A 13,897-nucleotide genomic window follows, 5' to 3' on the forward strand; every position below is an offset into this window, starting at 1 on the left:
AAGATTGACACAAAGTGCTGGAGTAACTCGGCGGGTCAGTCAACATCTCTGGCGAAAAAGGATGGGTGACGTTTCGGGTCAGGATCCTTCTTCAGACTCGAAGTACCGACCCAAAATGTCAATGTCAGTAACCACAGGGACAGTTGCATTCAATAACATGTCCTCACAACAAACTGTCAACAGATCAATGCAAGTGATAGTTTGATCAAATCACAAACAAAACTCCTCATCGACAAACATTCTGAAACACAGCAAAGGTCACTTCTCTGATGCAACATCAGAATGGTTGATCTCTAATAAGAACAATACAATTTGTTCTAATCCAAAGACCATTGCATTTGTTTTTACATTTGTCATAATCATTTCATTCTGTTAATAATTAATTCAGTCAGTAAAGCACGTATTGCAAACATTGTCCAGTTTATCCTGATAATTATGTAAAATGGCTTCTGATATTTCGATAATACTGCATCAGACTCAATCAAACTGTAAAGACCTCAGCTAATTGACACATTCGGCAAAAGAAACAGATTCAGGTAGATCTCGCCAGTCTGTCTTGCAATTGTGCATTTTGGAGGCACTTTAAGTTTGTCTCTGGGTGATGGAGTTACAGAATTCTTTGCATTGTGTTGGGATAAGTATCACAGCCCTTCCCATTACCTGCCAAGTGCACCTGCAACACATGCACATGCAACCATTGCATTATGTGGCTCTTTGAATCAAACGTGCAGGCCGATTGCACATTTTATTATTCACATATAAATCTGATGGATGGGTGAGACAGAGAAGATCGCAAGGAAATGAGTGGGGGATGGGTCCGATGGGTGTGTTTTGAGACCTGGCATTGGCTTTATGGGCAATGCAGTCTCCAAGGAAATATCTGAGAAATAGATGAGAAATGCTCTCAATGTAAATCTTGTGGAATGGTGAAACTTTAGACAGCTGATAACAGCCTGTGCAATTTTCTATTATTGTTAAAAGATTTAATCCAGGTCTTTAGAAAACCTTTGCTCTAACTCCACCAGTGAGAAATTAGAAGTTGAATCGAAAATTGGGTTTTGATAATTTTAAATTGATGTAAATTGTCTTATGATCAGATGTTTTCTATGTAGTGCCAACATCTGAATTGGAAATCTGACATGGGATTCGTAGGATCATCAAACACGAGGTAAATTTCTCTGAGATTCAGAATTGATACTGGTTAAAATCAGGATTCAGATTAACATGATCTTGAACAGGCAGAGGAAATTATGTAGATGTTCCAATACAATGTGGATTATTTTCATTATAAATGTGGAAACAAGACAATAATCTCCACATGCTTTAGTGAGTGCCTACAATTTATTAAATAAATCTTGTCCCATTGTTGCAATGTTATATTAAATGGAAAAAAGCCCCTTGCCAAAATGTATGGTTTTGACAAATCCACGATATATCTTTACAATATGGTGTAAATAAAACCACATGGAATTGTTGATCCCAGGAAATGTATAATGTTCTTACATCAATTTGCAAAAGCATTCCCAGAATGTGGACATAAGGGAAAAGAAGGATTGGGGAAAAGAAAGGCACGAACAAAGCTTCTTTATTAGAGGGCGTTAGTAAATATCTGTAACAAGTCTGGAAGGCAGATGGTCTTGCACACAGGCAGAGGAGGCCAAAGAGTGGCCGTGTTTCTAGCAATGGGACTACTGCCATAATGCCCATTCTCTCCTCTCCCATTTTGCAGCCAGTTGTTCCATCTAATGCTGCTAATGGACTGGGTGGCCATGCAGGACAAAGGGTCAAATTTTCCAAATGGCCAGGACAAAGTGTCCTCTAAATCCAAATGGCTCACACCAGAAAAACTAAAATATGGCACTTCATCTTTAAACCAAAACAGATTACTTCACAACAAAAAAATAAAGAGGTTTAAAGCAAGTTCTGAAACTCCATAACATTTGAACTAAGGCAGAGATTGACAGATTCATAGGTACAAGGGTGTCAGGGGTTATGGGGAGAAGGCAGGAGAATGGAGTTGAAAGGGAAAGATAGAACAGCCGTGCTTGAATGGAAGAGTAGACGATGGGCCGAATGGCCTAATTATGCTCCTAGAACTTATGAACGTATGTGCCTTTGACATACAGGGTTAAATCTTAACCTCATGAGACCTGTCATAGTTAAAGATAAACACACATCGACTGTCAGCAGGAGATAAATATCACAGAACTTGCTTATTTGGCACATTTGTATATAAATTTGAAGGTAAGAAACCATTACAGTAATGGATTGTACTGAGGTTTGGCAAAAGCAATGAATCAAGGCTTAGAAACAACCCTTCTGCTAGTTGATGAACAATGGCAGTGTGGTGCAGTGTAAGTGGCCGGGTGGTGCAGTGTAAGTGGCCGGGTGGTGCAGTGGTTGGGAGAAAGTAAGTTGCCGCCCTCCATAACTTCCATTATTTGCAGAGGCGACAGAATCCTTTCTCTTTAAGTCAAATGAAGCCATGCAGGCTGGCTGGCTTAACCACGGTGCAGGACCAGCAAACCTTCTGACATGAGCTGTTTCTGGCTACACATGAAATGGTCACTCTAGAGGGCGAGTGAGTGGCCCACTCACAAGCATAGTGGGTGCTCAGAGGACACTGAACCAGCAAGGTGTAGGGATTGGTGTGCTAATCACATCTGGTTAAAATGATACCAATTAATTGTGCATCACCTGCCCTTTTCTGTTGTTATGGGACATGTGATTTGGTCCCACCATCTGCCAATGAATAATGAAAGCCCTTACAGGACGGACGGACAAAAACACCCACACACCCACACACCCACCCACACAAACACACACACACACACACACACACACACACACACACACACACACACACACACACACAAACACACACACACAAACGCACACACGCACACACGCACACACGCAAACACACACACACACACACACAAACGCACAAACACACACACACACACGCACGCAAACACACACATACACACACACACGCACGCAAACACACACACACACACACAAACATGCGCATGCACGCGCGCACGCGCACGCACACGCACACACACACACACAAAAGACCACCACCTGCTGAAAATCCCTCATCCATACTACACAACTCCAGATGTTGAAGGGTGACATCCCAGAGACATTGAGCAGCAGTTAAGTATATTGAGAATAATCCTTCAGTCATTATTTAATACAATACAAACTGGATTTTAGTAACCTGGCACTTTGTTTAATGGCCAATTGATGGCGCCATGAAATCTATGACAAGGAGTCAGATATGGATTAATGTTCCTTGGAATTAAATGGATTTATTTTTAGAAATGTTTTTTTAGAAGAACAAATGCTTACTGGTGTACAACTTTCTCTGATAATCTTCCAACTCCATGAAGCAAAGTCTTTGTGCTTTTGTGAATTATATGCAATCATTTCCAAAGCTCAGAGTTCATCATTTGTTAGTGATTTGGTAATTGATATAATATTACAAGCTCCCATACAGAATTTTGGAGAGGGACATAATATTGTATTTATTTGTTAGAGAATGACAGTGTATTGGATTCTGTTTGTTAGAGAATGACAGCCAAACTCTGGAAGCCATGGTCTAGAATGGGTTAACCATCTATCTCCACCCCACCCCACCCCCCCCCCCTCACCCCACCCCACCCCACTCCATTATTCTGCAGAAGGTTCCCAACCCGAAACATCAAATGTGCATTTTCCATTGGAGATGCTGCCTAATTAACCAGCACTTTGTTTTTCACTCAAAAAAGACCAAGGCAGCCAGATGACAATATCTTTGGGAATGCATTGGTTAAAAAAAAACTGCTGGGAGAATTCAGTGGGTCGAGCAGCATCTGTGGAGGCCAAAGGATTGGGACGATGTTTTGGCTTGAGACCCGACATCTGAGCACTGGGAATGAACTGGTTACTGTTTGACATTTGAATGTTTGAGTCCAGATGAAGGGTCCCGAACTGGAAGGTCAACTGTCTATCTATTTCCCCCTACAGATGCTGCCTGACCAGTTGAGTCTTTTGCTCCAGATTCCAGCATATGCAGTCTCTTGTGTCTCCAAGAGACTGTCGAGGTTGTCTCCAGGCCTTGAATTTCTTCTCTGGATCTGCTCACTGCCTCTGGAGCTGCTCACTGTGTCCAACCAGCAAGGCAGTGCTGGGCAACATAGACAGAACATCTTGAGACCAAGTTTTTTTCTGCATACTGGGGTAATCTGAGCAGAACATTGGTATGTACAATGCAATGGGTTGCACCATATTCCAGTTGGCATGGTGGCACTTCTTGCATGTAGGTTGCCCATATGTGTGTGCAAGTTACACACCAGAGAGAGGGCCAGGTCATTGCTGTGAAGACCACTGCAGGCATGTTTTGTGTGCTGCAGAACGGAAGCACTTTGACTACTGCCCTGTCACTGGGACTGATCTAAATACAGAAAATGCTGGAAACACGTATCAGATGCTGAGTGCTTCCAATGCTTTTGTCTTTTTATTTCAGATTTCCAGAATCTGTAGTTTTTGAAGTTGAGTTACTGAGCACTGAATGTTGCATTAATTGTGCTCTCATGAGGGGGGGGGGGGGGGGTGGGTGGGGGGCACCGGGGATGGAACCCTTTCCAGTTTCCATACATCTTGGTGTTGGCATATGATGCCCACCAAGTGACGTGCAGTCAGAGATGCCCTGCATCATGGTCACGCCTACACTCTTTGCAAATTTGTGTGCTTGCTCTGCCTGCTGCTTGCTGGCAAGACAGAATTGGATCAAATAAATACAGTTCTCTGGGAATAGAGATCATTGCTGATCGCTGTAATATAGCCTGCGATGTGTTCTTTGTGATCTGGCATTTAAGAGGCTTTTGGATATACGCATGGATATGCAAGGAATGGAGAGATATAGATCACGTGCAGGCACAGGAGATTCATGGAATTTGGCATTGTGTTCAGCATGGACATTGTGGGCCGAAAGGCTTCTTTCTATACTCTGATATGTTCTAGGTTAACAGATATCTCTAATTCCGCAGCTTGAGAGTAACCACACCAACCACTGGTGAGGTGCCCCTTGTCAAGTCAAGTCAAGTCAAGTCAATTTTATTTGTATAGCACATTTAAAAACAACAGACGTTGACCAAAGTGCTGTACATTTGATTAGGTTCCAATAGAAAAAAAATGAAAACATACAGTAGCACGCAAACAGTTCACAGCGCCTCCTCAATGAGCCTCAAACGCTAGGGAGTAGAAATATGTTTTGAGCCTGGACTTAAAGGAGTCGATGGAGGGGGCAGTTCTGATGGGGAGAGGGATGCTTCATCCTCCCCAAAGCACAGGTGACTGACTCATGATCCTCCACCAGGTTTGAGCTTCACGTTGAGACATGGGCTGTGCCAAGCACCCTGTCCCTGCTTTCTCTCCGGTCTCATCTGGCTGCTTATCTCGTAAGGGTGAATTACCTGGTCGTTCTCTCTGCCACACCCTCCTCTCTAATAATCCACGTATTTCCAACCAATTATTGGAAGGTCAAAGCCATTAATGGCAATCCTGGACTTCAGCAGTTCTGGACAAGTCTGGAAACTATCCTTCTATCAAAGCAACAGCCAACACATAGCAGTCAGCAACAGACCTGCAGGTGACGGTGACCCATTTAAACAGTACCAAAGATAATAAACCAGAGCAAGATAGACCACTCGACCCTAAAAAACGTAGTATGTTGTGGTGCCATTTTAGTAGGCAGAAACTTGCAGAAACATTTAAAAAGAAAAATAACAAAAATCTGTGAATTGATAGATGAGATATAGATTCTGCACTTTTATGGTATCATCACACATACTGTTCCCCCAAAACACTGATTACACTGCGAGAGGCATAATAGACGGCGGGTTTTGCCTACTAAAATGGCTCCTTTGCGTACTACACTTCAGTATAGGTGATTTCAACGGAGTGGTCCATCTATTATCTTTGAACTGTACTGAGGGGTATCTACCTCCTTGTTTAACATTTGACCTCCCTCGGTCGATGTTAGATCATCCCTAACATATGATTTTGCCATGACATTGAACTCAAACTGAGTGTGGTGGCTTCACTTTAAAGTTGTACATTGAGGTTCAGTCTGCACCAGGCTTCTGAGATGGGAAGTAACACTGAATGCACTCACTGACGTCCCTGTGCAGCTGGTGTGCTTATCGTACAAATAAGCCCATGGACATTGACCATCGTATTGGAACTAATTCAACACCCAAAGTACCAAAACAGCAGGTGCTGCACTGGCAAATTTTGGGCTGGTGCCCTTTTTACTTTCTTGGAGAAGCAATGCTCAGGTTTATATGCAACACAATTAGAATGCATCACACCAAGTGCCGAACTGAGCCGCTAAATGGAAGTATATATCCAGTGCAATGTTACAGAATCATTATCAATCCATTAGGGACCATACATTGCCATAAATTCTACTTAATATGTTCATCCGTTTACGCTGCATTACACTCAAGAGTGATGCACAGAAGGTGTTTTTCTATAAAGGACATTTATCAGACACTGTTGAATAATGAAAGGACAACAATGAGTCAGGAGAGCCAGCGCAGCAATTGGTCAATTGAGAAAAAGCATATTTATAGATCCAGGTCTCAGACCATACTTGAGACATGGGCCATCAGTTATCCTCCTCTATCTGAGACTTGGACTTACTTAAGCACCATCTCAAGGTACCGGAAATTAGCACCAACATTGGCCCTGCAAAAGCTTTCAAATTCAAGGATAAATGAACCAATATCAATGTCCGCTCCAGGACAAGTATATCTGACATTGAGGGACTATGTTGGTCAGGCCACGTCGTTTGAATGCCCACCATTCAATTCCCAAAACAGACTCCCTTTTCCAAACTTTATACTATGTGGATAAGGGAAAAGGTTCAAGGTTGTGCCCAAAGACACCTTGAAGAAATGGTGCCATTGACACCTTGAAGACATCCCTGCTAACTGCTGGCATTCCCTGGTCCATGACTGCTAAAAAATGGCAAAGGAGCTTCCAAGGTCTTATTGAGAACCTTGAAGCCATGCATCAGGAGCACCAGGATGTCCTGTGTGCGTAGTGGAAGGGACACAAAATCTCACAAAGTATCTCCCTCCTTCTCATTGAAGCACCAAGTACCTTATCCGAGACCACATTCTTGCATTGGTGTCAGCAGCCACCTCAAAACCCATGGAACGAGAGGGAATTTTTTACACCAAATGGATTTGGGAAGAGAAATACTGTTTACTTTTAGGTTTCATGAACAAAGAGAGCTTGCACGGGTTTTAAAAGAAAGTCCATAACCTCAGGCAGTTGCAGAATGTATAAGATTGCGGCTGTACTTTAATTCTGTTCCTCAGGATAAGCAGAGACAACAGAAGAATTGTTCGCTTATCCCAGGAGTTCCCATTAAACATCCATGCGGCAAGGACTGAAGATTCCTGAAAGAGGAATGTTTGCAAATATTTCTAAAGGGATCAGGTCAGGTAGATAAATTAATCTCTTGGCTAGTCAATTTCCAGACATGGGGCGAAGTCAGAAAGCGATGGTAAACTTGCTCTGGTGAAGGAAAGCAAGAGAACAAAGATCTACATTCATATAACACAAAAGATCTACATTCATGTAACACAAAAGATATTAAAAACTGATTTTACATAGAAAAGGCATCAACTAAAATCTGGTAACACAGAGCGTTTGTTATTTTAAATTATTAGGCAATAAAATGTACTTTTGACTCGGGTGACTCTGATGATATCTGTGGCTTATATCGACTTGGATATATAAAGATCAGTAAACATTTAAGAGCCTTCCAACCAATAGACTGAAGAGACTTTCATCCCACCTTCACAGGTAGAATATAAATTCCAGAGATAAATGAACATAGAGCCAAGCTATTATACAGCATCCAGCCTCTGCAAGAGTATTTATATACATGATAGGTGACTCATTAGTGGTCATTTTTGTGGGTTTTACATCGTATAACTTATCTGATGGGTGTGGAGGTGTTGTGATTCATAACTGATGCATTTCTGATGGGAGACATTACTATCTGGTAATTTGATTGCACATAGCTATCTTCTTCAGTGTTTAACAATTTGGAAATCTGTTTCTTCAAGAGTGAAATACAGAAAGGAGCGTTTCTGAGTTGTTTTTTCACCACTCTGAAAATATGTCAATAGACAATAGACAATAGACAATAGGTGCAGGAGTAGGCCATTCAGCCCTTCGAGCCAGCACCGCCATTCAATGCGATCATGGCTGATCACTCTCAATCAGTACCCCGTTCCTGCCTTCTCCCCATACCCCCTCACTCCGCTATCCTTAAGAGCTCTATCCAGCTCTCTCTTGTCATGAGTGACCATAATGAGGCTGACGCCACACAGGACTATTCTCCATTTGGTTCATTACAAGGGAACGTGGTCCATGTGGTCCCAGGGCCCATCCACTGTTGGGCATTCTCAAGGGCAACATGATCTGATCCCATTGCACCAACTTTGAAGACCTGCAATGAGAGCTGATTTACTTGTGTCCATTCCTGGACTCCCCTTCACCAATATTAAAACAATGTCCCCAACATCGCCCTACCTGCTTCCAGCCCACGCCCAAACTCCTTAACACCCTGGTCCGCCATTCTCTTGACTTTATTGCTGGACACAATAGTAGATCGGAGACATCATTCCTACTCCATGCTTCAAGCAATGAACAATTGATAGAGCATGGTACTCTACCCATAAAGTATACTTTAGATGATAAATTGTGTGGGTTTTCCTTGAATTTTGTTAGTATGGACAGGGACATAGTTGCAGAGAACAAAACCTCTCAGCTTGTTGGATTAGGTTTAGGATAGAATATGGGTAGGAAGGAACTGCAGATGCTGGTTTAAACCAAAGATAGACACAAAAAGCTGGAGTAACTCAGCGGGACAGGCAGCATCTCCGGAGGGAAGGAATGGGCGACGTTTCGGATCGAGACTCTTCCAGGGTCTTCACATGAAACGTCACCCATTCCTTCTCTCCAGAGATGCTGCCTGTCCCGCTGAGTTACTCTAGCTTTTTGAGTCTGTCTTAAGTTAGAATATATTGAGAATGGAATGAATATTAAACTATCGTGCTGCATTTTGCTTTGAAGCCAACATTACACACCAAGTGTATAGAGGTACAAGATGTCTTGCAGAGAACAATATAGTATCGCTCTCCTGATAACTGCAACCTAACAAAGTCTCACAAGAAAAAGTAGAAGAGTATTCTTCAGAGCAGCACACGGGCAACTATGATGATGAAAATGGCACATAGATCAGAAAATGAATTACAAATTGCTTAATCAGATCTTTGACCTGAAACACAGATGCTGCCTCTACTTCCAATTGTTTCCTGTGCTTTCTGTTCCAATTTTGGACTTTGAACATCTGTAGTTTTTTTTAACTTTTCATTCAAATTGCATAAAACTTTTAAAAATTAATATTACAAATACAGATTCAATTTGGAATTACGTAAAGATTCCAAAGAGTTAATCGAGATTTACATCTTACTTTATGATTAAAATATTACAGATTTTTTTAGGTTCATTGTTTGTTAATTGAAAACTATGAAGAGTTGACTGGCCAGGGACAGTATATTTCCTGGATCTCCTTGCAGTTGAAGGATTATGCAGTCATATCATATCATATCATATATATACAGCCAGAAACAGGCCTTTTCGGCCCACCAAGTCCGTGCCGCCCAGCGATCCCCGTACATTTAACACTATCCTACACCCACTAGGGATATTTTTTTTACATTCTTACCCAGCCAATTAACCTACATACCTGTACGTCTTTGGAGTGTGGGAGGAAACCGAAGATCTCGGAGAAAACCCACGCAGGTCACGGGGAGAACGTACAAACTCCTTACAGTGCAGCACCCGTAGTCAGGATCGAACCTGAGTCTCCGGCGCTGCATTCGCTGTAAAGCAGCAACTCTACCGCTGCGCTACCGTACCAGTCCTGTGTTCTCAAGGCTAGGTTCAAATAGTGAAGATTTATTCAAGTTTACAGTCCAAGAAGCATTAGTGCCACAATGTAATAGAAAACTTGGGTTAGCTAAAACCAGGTACTCCCTTTTTGTTTCAACATTTAAAATCTCTTAAATCTTCCACTTTCAGAATCATATCTCCACATACCTGACACCCCTATTGTTGCATAAACACCGATGGTAACTCCGAATGGAAAGCCAATAGAAGAGGTCAACATATTGCCACTTACTCCTCTGCTCAGCACTGACTGGGCAAGAGAACCACAACCAAACAGCTGCAACATACAAACAATTCAACAATATTTACAGTTCGTTCAAAAGACATATAACACATTCAACATTACGTCTTTAATCTGAAATGCTTAACAATAATCACTGGGACACGTTAATGTGAATATGCCTTTCTTGGAATAAGCACACTTCTAGTCAATGAGTTCACATCTCAATTGTGCAAGAAAGAAAGACACTACTTAGGCATAATGCTGATCTCATGATATGTTTCAATCTTGTTTAGTTTAAGCTTGTTAGTTACTGAAGGGAATGCTGCATTGTGGAAATGCAGTGGTTAACAGGGTAATCCAAGTGTTCATCCCGAAGGCTTGTTGTAGTGCTCCTGCATGTTGGTGACTTTCTTTCCCAACAATCACCACTACTAGCTCTCAGAATCATAGAGTGATACAGTGTGGATACAAGCCCTTCGGCCCAACTTGCCCACACCGGCCAACATGTCTCAGCTACACCAGTCCCACCTGCCTACGTTTGGTTCATATTACTTCAAACCTGTCCTATATATGTCCTATATATGTACCTCTTTAAAGGCATTCTGTTGGGATTTCTGGCTTTTGGTGGCTATAGCAGGTTCACCAGAAACTTCAGAGATAATTGGTGTTTTGACCAAATATGTACTGATGGGCCTAAATGCATTCCAGGGATGTCCCACCATTGGAATGTTCGGCACCAGCCTGTTGGTGGGAACTTGCTGACCCAAAATATGGCTATAAATGAAGCAGTGGGGAGATGAGCGTTTGTTTTATTCAAGGTCATGTGAAGATGGTTCAACGGCAACTTTTAAACATGTTGATTAATATTTGAAATGGGGGAAAAAATGCATGGAGTGGGGAGAATAGGGATTGTTGGAATTCATTGCCACAGACGGTTGTGGAGGCCAAGTCATTGGGTATTTTTAAGGCAGAGATTGACAGATTCTTGATTAGTAAGGGTGTCAAGGGTTATGGGGAGAAGGCAGGAGAATGGGGTTGAGAGGGAAAAATAGATCAGCCATGATTGAATGGCGGAGTAGACTTGACGGGTCGAGTGGCCTAATTCTGCTCCTATGACTTATGAACTTATGAACGTGAGGATTTAACTCTTTCAAAGTTGGTCTGAGTGTGAAGAAGGGTCCCAACCCAAAATCATGTTCTCCAGAGATGCTGCCAGACCCGTTAGTTACTCCAGCACTTGGTGTCTTGTTGGGATGGGGAATGGGCCCAATGATATCTAACTAAGCTGTAAGTAATATTCTCTACAGTTCAGGAATACTTCTGAAGCTCTGAGATGGTCAGAACGTCCAGGGGAGATGGGAGACCTAAGGAAGAACTATCTCTCCAACTGAACGATACTGAATGTTGTTCCCTATCTCTGACTACATTTAAAGTTTATTTCACAATTTACCAATGTACCGTTGATCCAACGCATGGGGAGTTTGACCACGGATAATTACTACTGTGAATTTACTCGGGAATAACATGCAATGAATGAGATTCCTTTTACAGCATCTGGACGGAACGGGGTACACGAAGTGACCTTTACAGAGTTTGTTTGCAGATTGCCTTTGTTTTGTTTTTGTCTTTTCGATTCTCTCCCCCCCCCGAAAAAAAATGAGGCGTAATTTGATATTTCACGTTTAAATCCATCGGCATTTGGCAGCGAATTGTGACCATTTAAAGGCAAACTGAGACATGGTCTGTTTACAACGGCCCGGAACACAGATGCTGGAATCTTGAACAAAACACAAAGTGCTGGAGGAACTCAGCGGGTCAGGCAACATCCATGGAGGGAGATGGGCCGAGGGTGTTTCTACAGAAGGATCCTGACCCAACCCATCGCATGTCCATTCGCTCCACAGATACTGGAATGGGCCGGGACAAAGAATTCAGGCCGAGAGCTAACGGATAATGGGCGCAGTTACTTCTGACATTACATGGAAACGCATCCTCACCAATACTCACAATGATGGGGATCCACCAGAGAATTCACGCGAGGGAGAGGACATTCACCTGTTTAGTGTTTGGGAAGGGATTCACTTGGATATCTGAGCAATGAGCACACCAACGGGTTTACACTTTAACTGCTGATGTTAGTTATTCTTACAATTAAATTGGAGTTTAATCTCCTGGATTGTGACAAGAAAGGAGTTCTGTTGTGTTAAAAATCAACTCACAATTAGAATAAATGTCCCCAGAAATTCGGCGAGCCCTTCCTTTATCCAGCTGTTCTTCAGTTTGCATTTGTCCACCAAAGTCTTCCTCTGGACCAGAGACTCCATGGCTTGTGGGCGAGTTGGGTGTTCCCCCCACTCCCTGCTGGAGCCGCGAACCTGTCTGGTTTCTCAACACACGGCTGTGAATTTCGTCACCGCAGTCTGCCCGCCGCCTGATAACGGTGGCCCCGATCAGATCAACATGTGCAACGCGGGGACCATTCGGCCCGCTCTCAGCGTGGCCACTGATCCTCGCCCTCCCCCTCGCTCTTTTCCTCCCCGCATTTCCACCCCAAAAAAACTTGCCCGTTCCACAATAACTCAGAAGGTTCGTGACATTGGAGGGAAAGAAATGGTTGCACGAATCCCCAAATCCGAGCTCTCCCTGTTAATGATTAGCAAAGCGCACAGTGCAACCATTATGAACTAGCCCGCCTGGTTAATCAGAGTCCCAGGGGTAGAATAGAGAGAGATTCAGCACAGTTTTCAGAGTATGTACCTCGCTAGGTAGGGAACATGTTTCAAATACACTATATTTATTGGCGCGGGGGGGGGGGGGGGGGGGGGGCATTTGAATGGGGAGAGAGGTTTTGGCGAGTGGGGAAAGTAATGGTGCTGGGGCGTTGTGGAAGGCAGTTATCCTTCACACAAAACAAACGGCGACTTTATTAAAAGTAAGGAGTTTTGATCACAACTACAAGCAGTTGGTGTGGTTGGCTGACAATATTATTCAGCTGGCTGGTTGGAAGCCAAAGGATTTCAACGTTGCATTGCAACCAGCTGCTTTTCAATCTGTCCCCAAAGTAGCTCAGGTCGCCTGTCATGTAGAGACTGTGTGCTGGGCGCTGTAAGGGGTGAACCGTGAGGTAGATCTCTGTGCCCGCCCTCGTCAGCCTCGGGTGCTTCACGAAGGAGCCATTGCGAGGAAAGTCTAGGTGGGAACATGTTTCCTGCCTCTAACGTGTCCAGCCCCTTAATAATCTTATACGTTTAAATGTCTGTTGGACATTTCCCATGTTTCATTCTATCCACGGTAGAAACTAAATGCATGGAGTGTATCCAAATGCATGGATTGTGATTAGTTGCTAAGCAAATGTTATAGATGCAAAAGAACACAAAGTGCTAGAGTAACTCAGCGGGTCAGGCAGCATCTCTGGAGAACATGGAGAAGTGACGTTTCGGGTCGAGATCCTTCTTCTGACTGCAAAGTTTGAGTCAAATTAGCTCAAATAATTTAAAAAAACATATATTTTTTGGATGTAAACGTTGAATCAAAATAACCAATCAATTCCCATCAGTAAAGAAGACTGGTCTGTGGAAGGGTCCTATCTGTGAAACGTTTCTATCCATTTTTCTCTACAGATGCTGAGTTCCTCCAGCACTTTGTATTAAT

General features: G+C 42.9%; 1 protein-coding gene across 2 annotated transcripts in view; it reads right to left on the minus strand.

Annotated features, from left to right (window-relative positions):
* aqp9b (aquaporin 9b) overlaps positions 1 to 12,859 on the minus strand; it is a 45,155-nt gene extending 32,296 nt beyond the window's left edge. The window contains exons 1-2 of one of the 2 annotated variants that reach the window (XM_078427102.1): positions 12,466 to 12,859; positions 10,174 to 10,300 (exon numbers count right to left, since the gene is read on the minus strand). In XM_078427102.1, coding sequence (XP_078283228.1) covers positions 10,174 to 10,300; positions 12,466 to 12,570 — 232 coding nt within the window. In that variant the 5' untranslated portion in view covers positions 12,571 to 12,859. The remainder of the gene's footprint in view (positions 1 to 10,173; positions 10,301 to 12,465) is intronic. The other variant, XM_078427103.1, reaches the window with a different exon arrangement.
* Positions 12,860 to 13,897: the final 1,038 nt, after the last annotated feature.

Source organism: Rhinoraja longicauda, chromosome 33 (assembly GCF_053455715.1).
Source record: "Rhinoraja longicauda isolate Sanriku21f chromosome 33, sRhiLon1.1, whole genome shotgun sequence".
Classification (NCBI taxonomy): domain Eukaryota; kingdom Metazoa; phylum Chordata; class Chondrichthyes; order Rajiformes; family Arhynchobatidae; genus Rhinoraja; species Rhinoraja longicauda.